This window comes from Haliotis rufescens, unplaced genomic scaffold, assembly GCF_023055435.1.
Source record: "Haliotis rufescens isolate VD_foot unplaced genomic scaffold, xgHalRufe1.0.p SCAF_13, whole genome shotgun sequence".
Lineage (NCBI taxonomy): Eukaryota > Metazoa > Mollusca > Gastropoda > Lepetellida > Haliotidae > Haliotis > Haliotis rufescens.
In genome coordinates this window covers 34,885,964-34,898,586 of record NW_025963813.1, presented here as the reverse complement: position 1 = coordinate 34,898,586, position 12,623 = coordinate 34,885,964, and the positions used below count along the sequence as shown (strand labels likewise).

The 12,623-nt window shown below is 38.4% G+C and overlaps 2 protein-coding genes across 2 annotated transcripts; both read left to right on the top strand.

Annotated features, from left to right (window-relative positions):
* Positions 1–671: 671 nt before the first annotated feature.
* Positions 672–5,904, top strand: LOC125378638. Its single transcript, XM_048394463.1, has 2 exons — positions 672–1,495; positions 1,802–5,904. The coding sequence occupies exon 2, from the start codon at positions 3,300–3,302 to the stop codon at positions 4,467–4,469; it is 1,170 nt and encodes a 389-aa protein (XP_048250420.1). The 5' UTR covers positions 672–1,495; positions 1,802–3,299; the 3' UTR covers positions 4,470–5,904.
* Positions 5,905–7,129: 1,225 nt separating this feature from the next.
* Positions 7,130–10,108, top strand: LOC125378637. The gene is made up of 2 exons (XM_048394462.1): positions 7,130–9,724; positions 10,031–10,108. Exon 1 carries the CDS (start codon positions 7,180–7,182, stop codon positions 8,860–8,862), a length of 1,683 nt encoding a protein of 560 aa, XP_048250419.1. The 5' UTR covers positions 7,130–7,179; the 3' UTR covers positions 8,863–9,724; positions 10,031–10,108.
* The last annotated feature ends 2,515 nt before the right edge of the window (positions 10,109–12,623 follow it).

Here is a 12,623-nt window from a genome sequence, read left to right as displayed (position 1 = left end):
AGAAGTTTAAAACAAACCCGAACTGTTCATATGAATAAAGTTAATCTGTACTGGCCCGTCCGTTATATCACCAGGGCTCGCATTTCGGTAAACCTAGCTACACTAATCCTTAAACAAATAAGAGAGTGTACTTTAACTTTCAGTGACAAGAGCGAGCTTGAGATTTTAGTAGGTTAAGCCCTGTTTCATCGTATCAGAATATCGCAAGCTGACGACGCACATAGTCTTGAACCAGTTTAGATATTTGTTTTCTTCTTCTGTAAGCTGATTCCCGGCTCTCTATGCGCGTCGTCAACTTTCCCCAAACTTGGAGTAGGTACAGACCACCATTTCAAAAGGTCATCTCGTTTATGTGTCTCTATGTCGACGTCGCGTTGAAAGATACGGGAAGCAGTTTAGATGTAATGCCAATGCAAGATGCACACTTGTTGCCTCATCTTGTGATAAGGTTAAAAATTCTCGAATATTTTTTAACCGTACAGTCGTTACCACTGAAATATTTCTCACATATAACATACAGTAAACGGTTATTACGAACTCAAAGGGACCTCTAATTTTAGTTCGTCATAACCGAAGTTCGTTCTAAGCATATACACAGAATATATACAACAAATGGCCTGGACTAAAAAATAAGTTCGTTATAAAAGTGTTCGTTATAAACGTATGTAGTAGTATGTAATTATGTATATATCATCAAGTGTATTTTAAGGTCACCTCTTATTTTAATACCTAAGTTTTAGTCTACACTCCAATCTAACCTGCTTCACTAATACAATAGCACAGTCACCCTTGCGCTTGCCTTCTCTATTGTTTCTCTGGTTTCTATTGTTTAGCCCCAGCCCCTTACTTTCAGTGACAGGGTGCATTATGGGACTGGTCAGTTTAAATTCACACTTGTAGTTGATTATGTATGGAGTAGTCGGTTCATCGCTGATATAATTGAGACAATTGTCACAGGTTAGTTTGGTTGAATTGTATATTTATGTGTTCTTATTTAGTGCTTTGAAGAGTTTGTTAAGGTGCATATGTATGGTTTCTTAACTTCTTTTAATAATGCTTATATTGTTAGGTGTGATAAATATATATCATATCAGTCATCGTATTCAGGTAAATGTAGTTAGGCTAAATTTGCTTAAATACCTTATGTAAGTATGTTTATAATAGATAATCTTAACTAGCATTTTCATGTTGATATTACTTAACTTATTGTGTAACTAAGCATAATGAGTACATTTATTGATAGACTGGAGCTATTTACCTGTAAATTAAAGTTCTGCACCTAGCTGCACATGTATGAATGTATGTCTGTATGTCTGTATGATGAGGTGAGTAATTAGAATATATATTTTAGGGTTATTGTATATACCTAAGGATGTAAACATATTGATGTAATATGTTACACTGTAATTATGTTATATGTATTTATGTTCAGGTGTGTCCCTGTAAAGCAAATATCTGATGTTGTGACATCATAGGGCACAGTGCCATACACCTGGTGAGGACATTTATATTTTGTATGTATTTATAGTGATATGTACTTTAATTGTGTGTTATGTATTAATGCATTTATCATCATTCACCTATTATTGATAAACTATGTTTGTCAATTTATTATATGATAAATCTCCTGTAATATTTATAGTACAGTAAGACAAAACTAATTAGGCTAACTATGATTGATCATAACAATGTATATAATCATATTTAAGATTCTAATGTTTGTCAGTAAGTTATAATGTAATGATTTATTTGTATGTGTACGTATTGTGCATATTGTAACTCTGTGTATTTATTTTCACAGGGCCGTTTTATTTTGTATTAAAACAACTGGCATCAACAAATTAACCTGCGTTTTGTGATTCATTCACATAAACCACTCCGGTTACATTGGCGTCGTCGGCAGGATTTAACAGTTGTTGCAGTAAGGCACCCAGTGACAAGTGACAACGATGGACACTAGCTGTCCATGGATGAACGCGACAGAGATCTGTGTGCTCCAGGACCCGTGATGTGAAATTAATGTAACTACATAATGTATCAGTTACTTTATGCCATCATCTTTTCATGAGCTTGCCTCTCAGTGTATAGACAGCGATAAACTTGTATTGTGCAAGAGCTTGATTGACACTTTCGTTCCATTGTATTGTGCTTTCTGTGATTGACAGTTATTCATGTGAAGAGAAGAGGATACCACTGCTGTGATCATGTATAACAGACATTTGTCTTTCCTGTATGTTTATATATAACTGTCTAATGGGTTGTCTGTTGTATATTTGACATTTACATAAAATATTTACTGCATAGATTTGTACAGTGCACTTGGTAGTCTTAATCATACCGGCCGGTCATTAGTTAGTTACCACATTAGTTAGTTAGATCATTAGTTTGTTATAACATTACTTAGTTAGATCATTAGTTAATTATTCCTTTAGTTGCTATACAGAGTTGTGTCCCTTGGGCACACAAGAAACCTATGATTATGGGTTCGAATCTCGGTTTGCCCCACTTGTGTTTCTAGATTTGGCAGCACCATACCAGTGCTGAGGGTTTAACCAGCGTAGGTGTCTAAGATCTGCCTCACTTCGGGATTTTCTCCCACTTTGAGCTGACATGCCGTGATATGACTGGAATATTGTTCAATGCGGCGTTAAACCCTCACTTACTCACTCATTTAGTTAGTTAATTAGTCTACAGATTTTTTAATTTTATGGTTAATTTGTTAGTTTCTTAGTTAAGTAGTTATTTAATTAGTGTTATTAGTTTAACTTGTATCATATTAGTACCCTTTATATAGTTATGTAATATATCTGTGTTTGTGTGAAAGAAGTATGACTGTTTAGCACTTACATATTACTCAAACACTATTATAAGCAATAAAATCATAACATAATTTAATAATAAAACATTTAAATCAGTTTAGATATAATAGATAGGTCATAATTGTGTTTGGTTACATTCAGTTGGTCATAGAGTTTATTGATGTTGTCTTGGTAAAGTTGTACGTGTTGGGACTCTGTCTCCATACATCTTATTTTTTTCTTCTTCTTTTTTTTCTTTGTGTTTGCAGCGGTCGCACAGCTTACACTTGCACACCATTACTAACGTTTGCACTTGTCAATATACAAGTATTTTATATCTTGTGTTCTATTCAAAACAACATTGTTTAGTTAGAAGTTAGAATATACATATGCAGTTGCTATGTTGGAGATCCAGCCCAATCACTTTACTTCTCTGCTACTAGTGTCATAGATATATTTTTATTTATTTTTTGGTGCTAGTTGTTAATACTATACACAGGCATGTCTGATCAAATGTCAGAAGAGGAAATTTCGCAACTTGTTGCAACATTTCAGCAGCTAAAGGTCAAACCTAAGGCTGACTCACCAGAAATCTTGTTAAAGTGGATGTCTGAGTTTTCAACTGGCTCTGTGAAAACAGAAGATGTTTCCCATGCCTTTGGAACTCAGCATCCTAGTCACCCATCTGCAGCTCAGGTGTTTACCGTATCTCACCCTCCAAGTTTACCTTGCTTCTCGGGAGATGAAGGTAAAAGTAATGTGTCATATGACTTGTGGAGATACGAAGTGGATTGCATATTGAAGGACAAAGCACATTCAGGGGCGACAATTGAACATTCCATCAGGAAATCTTTGAGAGGGGAGGCCGCCAGAGTTGCTATGCGATTAGGTTCCACAGCTTCTCTTTCATCGCTTTTAGATAAGCTAAGGTGTGTTTATGACACAAGTGATTCTCCCGTCAACTTATTGGCAGCCTTCTACACAGCACGGCAGCGGGACGATGAGGACGTCAACACTTGGTGTTGTCGTCTAGAAGACCTACTTAGTAAGGCTGTAGACGCTGGTGAAGTTATCCATCAAGACACCAACAAGCTCCTTCACTCCATGCTTTGGACAGGACTCAAGCCATCAATCAAGGATGTCAGCGGACACAAATTTGATTTATTCTCCGATTTTGATGTTTTGCGAAGAGAACTACGGCAGATTGAGCGGGAACACAATCAACGCAGAGGTGACGGAAAGGTCAAAGGTAAACAGTCTGCAACAAGTATGGCGGCTGTAACTGAGACAACCACCCAAACAGAGTTGAAGGAACTTCGAGGAATGATCAAGAGCCTTACTTCTGAAGTTGCATCTCTCAAGAAACAACAGCAACAACCACCACAGGATCACTATCAACATCCTACAGGAGAACAAGCTCGATTTCAGTCGAAGTCCTATGATCAAACAGACAGGAGCAACACTGGATGGTATCCTCAATCTTCTTTCCAGACGCAACGGTATGACCAGTCACAATATAGAGGCAGATCTAGAGGACGACCATTTGAGAGAGATGTACAGTGCTTTCGCTGTGGACAGTTTGGACACATAGCTTCAGGATGCAGGGTCAGGATGGACCATAGTCGTCAGCATTTAAACGGGAGATGGCCTATGCGAAGGGGTGGCCCATAGGTCTCAACAAACAACAGACTGATACTCAGAGATATGATACAACAGCACTTGTAGGAAATGCCAATGAAGTCGATGTCTGTATTCAAGGAATCAAGACAAGAGCTTTATTAGACACAGGAGCTACAGTCTCCACGATGAGTCAGGCATTTTATGATCAATATCTCTCCAGTATTCCTATCACCCCCATTACAAGTGTTTTGGATGTTGAATGTGCTGATGGACAGCCTCTTCCATATACAGGTTATATTCAGGTTGACCTTGAGGTCAACGGTATTGATGCTGAATCTCAGTCATGTCTTCTACTTGTAGTTCCTACTAGTAACTATAATTACAAGGTACCAGTTCTACTTGGCACCAATATATTATCTGTTTACTTGGGAACTTGCAGACATAAGCATGGTGAAAAGTTTCTTCAAGACGCGAACCTTCACACGCCTTGGTATTTAGCTTTTAGGTGTATGGTGCTACAGGAACGCGATCTTGTAAGAAGAAATTTTCAGCTGGGATTAGTCAAGTGCGCAGGAGTTAAGAAGGTTATCATCCCACCCAACTCAGACGTCACTATCTCGGGCTATATTGACAAGGCGCTTCCCTATCGCAGTACATGTGCTATATTGCAAAGTACTGGCCGTTCAGCTATCCCCGATGATCTTGACATCTCACCCAGTTTGATCACTTACAGAGAGAAAGGATTCGTGGATGTCAACATTTCCAACATTACCACAAGGACAGTAGTCATTCAACCTCATGCACTTCTTTGTGAGATCCAGCCTGTCTTTGTTGAAGAACAGCCTACCTTGGAAGACAATTCTCAGGACAGCACTTCTCTCATTAATAAGATGGACATAGAATCTTCAAGAATTTCAACCACTCAGCATGAAGAGGGATTGAAAGTCATCTCAGACTATTTAGATATTTTCTCTCATGGTGACCTTGACCTTGGACACACTAGTACAGTGAAACATAGGATCGACCTCATTGATGAACGACCTTTCAAACAACGACATAGGAGAATTCCACCATCCATGCATAACGAAGTAAGAGATCATCTACATCAACTATTAGCTAGTGGAGTCATTCGTCGATCACGATCACCTTGGTCTTCTAATGTGGTGTTAGTACGCAAGAGGAATGGATCTTTGAGGATGTGCATTGATTTTAGACAGTTGAATCAAAGGACAGTTAAAGATTCATACGCTCTGCCACGGATTGAAGAGATGTTTGACACCCTCAGAGGATCCAGATTCTACTCCACAATGGATATGAAGAGTGGATATCACCATGTCGAATTAGAAGAACATCACAAGGAGAGAACAGCTTTTTCTGTGGGACCCCTTGGATTCTATGAATTCAACCGGATGCCCTTTGGTTTATGCAACAATCCTGCCGACGACGCCAATGTAACCGGAGTGGTTTATGTGAATGAATCACAAAACGCAGGTTAATTTGTTGATGCCAGTTGTTTTAATACAAAATAAAACGGCCCTGTGAAAATAAATACACAGAGTTACAATATGCACAATACGTACACATACAAATAAATCATTACATTATAACTTACTGACAAACATTAGAATCTTAAATATGATTATATACATTGTTATGATCAATCATAGTTAGCCTAATTAGTTTTGTCTTACTGTACTATAAATATTACAGGAGATTTATCATATAATAAATTGACAAACATAGTTTATCAATAATAGGTGAATGATGATAAATGCATTAATACATAACACACAATTAAAGTACATATCACTATAAATACATACAAAATATAAATGTCCTCACCAGGTGTATGGCACTGTGCCCTATGATGTCACAACATCAGATATTTGCTTTACAGGGACACACCTGAACATAAATACATATAACATAATTACAGTGTAACATATTACATCAATATGTTTACATCCTTAGGTATATACAATAACCCTAAAATATATATTCTAATTACTCACCTCATCATACAGACATACAGACATACATTCATACATGTGCAGCTAGGTGCAGAACTTTAATTTACAGGTAAATAGCTCCAGTCTATCAATAAATGTACTCATTATGCTTAGTTACACAATAAGTTAAGTAATATCAACATGAAAATGCTAGTTAAGATTATCTATTATAAACATACTTACATAAGGTATTTAAGCAAATTTAGCCTAACTACATTTACCTGAATACGATGACTGATATGATATATATTTATCACACCTAACAATATAAGCATTATTAAAAGAAGTTAAGAAACCATACATATGCACCTTAACAAACTCTTCAAAGCACTAAATAAGAACACATAAATATACAATTCAACCAAACTAACCTGTGACAATTGTCTCAATTATATCAGCGATGAACCGACTACTCCATACATAATCAACTACAAGTGTGAATTTAAACTGACCAGTACCAAGATCCTATCTTACGACAATGGACAAGATGTTTACAGTCTGGCAACAAACCAAGAAGACATGACTTCTGTGATTCCAATGCTCATTCAGTTTTTCTCAAGATCTCAAGTAATCTCCATCTTCAGCGGGGAATTATCTACAGAGAAGTAATAATCAACGGAGAAACTAGACAACAGTTGGTATTACCGGCAGACTACATTCAAGATGCATTAGAAGGTCTTCATAACAGCGTTGGTCATCCAGGAAGAGACAGAACCTTGGCACTCTTGAGAGACAGATTCTTCTGGCCAGGTATGTCTAAGGATGTTGATGACTGGATTAAGAATTGCAGAAGATGCATCTGTCGGAAGACTCCAACCAACCAGAGAGCTCCACTCATTGGAATTGAGACTACTCAGCCACTAGAGCTGGTGTCCATGGATTTCTTGGACCTTGAACCATGCAAGGGAGGGAAGCACAATGTGTTAGTTGTTACGGACCACTTCACTAGATATGCACAGGCATATGTTACCAACAACATGACAGCCAAAGTCACCGCTAAAGCCTTCTTTGACAACTTCATTGTTCATTATGGGATTCCACAGCGGATACACTCTGATCAAGGTGCTAACTTTGATGGGAATCTCATAAAGGAATTGTGCTTACTTACTGGCATGAAGAAGTCCAGGACCACACCGTATCATCCCATGGGCAATGGCATGTGTGAGAGGTTCAATCGCACTTTATGTGACATGTTGGGAACCTTATCACCTGACCAGAAGAGTGATTGGAAATCACATATTGGGCCTCTTGTACATGCCTATAACTGCACAAGGCACGAGTCAACTGGACAGTCACCATTCTTTTTAATGTTTGGTAGAGAGCCACGTCTTCCTTTAGATCTTGCTTTTGGGCTAGAACTTGGTTTGACACAGTCACTTGCAGAGTACACCCGATTACTCAGAGAAAGATTGAAGAAATCTTATGAACTGGCTGTGGCCTCAGCTAAAACATCTCGAGAGAGGCAGAAGAAAGGCTACGACATTAGAGTGAGAGGAGCCACACCACAGACTGGAGACCGCGTTCTAGTGAAAATATTGGCATTTGATGGTAAACACAAGCTCTCAGATAAGTGGGAAGAAGATCCTTACATCATTCTGCAACAGCCAAATCAAGATGTGCCCGTCTTTGTAGTGCAGAAAGAGAATGGTGAAGGTCGACAGAGGACTTTACATAGGAATCTTCTCTTGCCCATTGGTGCTCTTCATGACCCTGGAGAGATTGAAATATCACATGAACCAGAGCCTATATCATCTAGACCTGTACCAAGGCCAAGACGGTCTAAGCCACAACCAAAACCAGAGACACTCCCAGATGAAGACATTAGTCAGGAAGACATCATTGTAGAGATCCACACCCCAAATAGAGATGCTGCAGCTGCTGGTATACCCACAGATACCAATCAGGAGGTTCCTGCAGATGTGGATACTGCTACTCAGGCAAGTGGTGACGATCATGAGGCTGAGGCAGCAGTGGAGAACATTTCTGGTGACGACGGTCACATCCCAGGAGAGGGAGAAACAGAGGTGAATCCTACTGATGATGAAGTGGATGAAGATGCTGGTGCTACTACTCCAGATCTACACGAAGATGATGTCATTCCTTCAGCTGAAGACGAAACTAAAGATGATGATACAGTTCTGGATCAAGTTCCTTCAGCTGAAGCAGAACATGTTGACGAAATGGATGTCACAGGTGATGCTGTTCCAGATACAGACGGAGCTGATGTTGTTCCACGAAGGTCAACACGTGAACGACACCCTCCAAGTTGGATGCATTCAGGGCAGTATGCGCTTAGTCAGGCAGCAGTAGAGCCAGATTGGATGGTTAGGGTTCGTTATCTGGAGCATTTAACGAGCGCTGGAACATTGGAACAGACTACACCGGACATCACGAAAGCATTTATATCTATTTTAACACGCCAAAACTCAGAATGACGAAGACGTCATTTCCGAGGGGAGGGAAGAATGTAGTAGTATGTAATTATGTATATATCATCAAGTGTATTTTAAGGTCACCTCTTATTTTAATACCTAAGTTTTAGTCTACACTCCAATCTAACCTGCTTCACTAATACAATAGCACAGTCACCCTTGCGCTTGCCTTCTCTATTGTTTCTCTGGTTTCTATTGTTTAGCCCCAGCCCCTTACTTTCAGTGACAGGGTGCATTATGGGACTGGTCAGTTTAAATTCACACTTGTAGTTGATTATGTATGGAGTAGTCGGTTCATCGCTGATATAATTGAGACAATTGTCACAGGTTAGTTTGGTTGAATTGTATATTTATGTGTTCTTATTTAGTGCTTTGAAGAGTTTGTTAAGGTGCATATGTATGGTTTCTTAACTTCTTTTAATAATGCTTATATTGTTAGGTGTGATAAATATATATCATATCAGTCATCGTATTCAGGTAAATGTAGTTAGGCTAAATTTGCTTAAATACCTTATGTAAGTATGTTTATAATAGATAATCTTAACTAGCATTTTCATGTTGATATTACTTAACTTATTGTGTAACTAAGCATAATGAGTACATTTATTGATAGACTGGAGCTATTTACCTGTAAATTAAAGTTCTGCACCTAGCTGCACATGTATGAATGTATGTCTGTATGTCTGTATGATGAGGTGAGTAATTAGAATATATATTTTAGGGTTATTGTATATACCTAAGGATGTAAACATATTGATGTAATATGTTACACTGTAATTATGTTATATGTATTTATGTTCAGGTGTGTCCCTGTAAAGCAAATATCTGATGTTGTGACATCATAGGGCACAGTGCCATACACCTGGTGAGGACATTTATATTTTGTATGTATTTATAGTGATATGTACTTTAATTGTGTGTTATGTATTAATGCATTTATCATCATTCACCTATTATTGATAAACTATGTTTGTCAATTTATTATATGATAAATCTCCTGTAATATTTATAGTACAGTAAGACAAAACTAATTAGGCTAACTATGATTGATCATAACAATGTATATAATCATATTTAAGATTCTAATGTTTGTCAGTAAGTTATAATGTAATGATTTATTTGTATGTGTACGTATTGTGCATATTGTAACTCTGTGTATTTATTTTCACAGGGCCGTTTTATTTTGTATTAAAACAACTGGCATCAACAAATTAACCTGCGTTTTGTGATTCATTCACATAAACCACTCCGGTTACACGTATATTACTGTTTCTTCATTAATTCAATAAATGATTGCTGAATAAGTTTGTTTCTAAATCGTGCAAATCCGACAATCCTTCTGAAAGGTAAATTTTATCAGGATGTATATCATGTCTGTCTAAAGTTATTATTTAATTATTTCAGTGTAGTGAAATAGTTTTCGTGATTTTGCCATTGTATCAAATGTGAAGAGATATATTCGGTGCAGAGATTCACTGAAGATACCAGGAAAAGCGCACTAAAATCACTGCGATATTAAATGATGAACGCGTTTATGAATGAAAACTGTGCGGATGAACTCTGTTTGCTGCTTAAAATATAAAACCAGGAGATCAAATACTACATACAGTAACTACGTTTATAACGAACACGCTTATAACGAACTTACTTTTTTGTCCCGACTATTTGCTGTATTTATGCTGTATATATACTTATAACGAACTACGGTTATAACGAACTAAAATTAGAGGTCCCTTTGAGTTCGTTATAACCGTAGTTTACTGTAATATGTGAACAAAATCATGCCATTCGTGTGTGTAGAGGAAACGGCGATTATATTCTAAAAACATCAGTTACGCATCAATATATCACTGAGTGAGTGAATGCATATGGTATTACGCCGCTGATAGCAATACTTCTGCAATATGTCTGTTGCAGTGACGATTTTACGTTGTATTTTGTTTTATTTAAAAAGTCAATAAAAAGGTACCTAATATATTGTTTTAATTTGTGATTAATTTCATTGACCTTAATTATCTTTATCAACTCTGAGTCTATTATCAAAATAATTATTAAACTGACATGGTCTTACAAGTAACAACTTTGATTTGTTATTCTCATAATAATAGGTCTTCTCATAATAATAGTAGGTCTTCAGTCTGCTCTGGAAGCTGCACAGGTCTCGGGAACTTCTGATGTCAAGTGGTAGGCTGTTCCACAACCTTGGAGCTGCTCGTGCAAAGAGTGAGTGAGTGAGTTGGGTTTAACGCCGCTTTGAACAGTATTCCAGTTATATCACGGCGTGTCAGCTTACTGTGGGAGGAAAGCCCGAAGTGATGCAGGTCTCAGACGTTTACCACTTCGGTGAAACCCACGAGCACGGGTATGGTGCTGACAAACCTAGAAACATAATCGGGGCGAACCGGGATTCGACCCCACAATCATAGGTTTCTGGCGTGCCTAAGGGACGCAACTCTGCACAGCGAATCGCGGCGCCTTGGACGACTGTGCCACCCGTGCCCCCGCTTGTGCAAAGAAGGATCACCAAATCTGCTTGTTTGTGACGTGGGTATGCAAACTATTTTTATGTCACCTGAACGCAGATTGCGTCGAGGTTCATACTCACAAATCATGTTCTTGATATATGCTGATGCAAGACTTTGTCTTGCTTTGAAGATCAATGGGAAGATCTTGTACTTGATACGGTCAACGGTCAACGGTCTACGGTCACTTGAGCCAGTGAAGGTCCTTTAATATTGGTGTCATGTGATCTCGTCTTTAGGTCTTGTGACTAGCCGTGCAGCGCAGTTCTGGATGCGCAGGAGATTTGCTAAGAGATGTTGTGGTAGGCCAAGAAGCAAAGCATTACAATAGACTAAGTCAAGATGTGAACTTACGCATGCCCGTACTTATGTTGCAGCGGTCTTTGTGTTGATGAACCTACGGGTCTGGCCGATGTTTCTCATGTTGTCGTAGGCACTCTGGCACACTTTGTTTACGTGGGACTCAGCACTCAGAGTAGAGTCAAAGACAACTCCAAGACTCCGTGCCTCCTTACTTGATTTGATGACATTTCTTGCGATTTCACCATCATCATCATCATCATCATCATCATCATCATCATCATCTACATATAGCATCCAATATCATATATCATCCCGAATTATTATCCGGTGTGCAAGTAACAATCGATGGGAAAATATTTCTGCCTATTTCTTCCACGTTTTGATCACGTTATCATAATAATTGCGGGAAGATGTGTATTGACATACCACAATTTTTACGTGAATTCTGATAAGCTAGCATTGTTTCGACTCAAACGTCATATGAAACCATTGAAAAAACCCCGCAAGAATGCGAGATCGCGACACTTGACAAATGTCACGATATCGTAATCTCGTGATTTCGCGATCTCACGCTTTTGTGCCATTTGCTTATATTATACAGTTACATGTAACTATTTTTGAAAACGCTAGATCGTGAAACGCTAGATCGTGACCAGTTCTCATTCTTTTTTTACCAAATGCGCAAACTATGGTGGGGGATTAGGGCCATCGCCATATCGCCCTGGGACAACCACGCGAAATCGTGACAAAATGGTAGCACGGCGCGGCATCGCGACACGATATAGCGATATTGCGAAACAGCTCAAAACAAAGTTAACGCGCAATGACATGTCGATAGCACGACACGACATGACTATTACACGATACGACACGAAACTACACGACACGACATGGCGATAACATGACACGACATAGCGACAACACGACACGACATTGCGA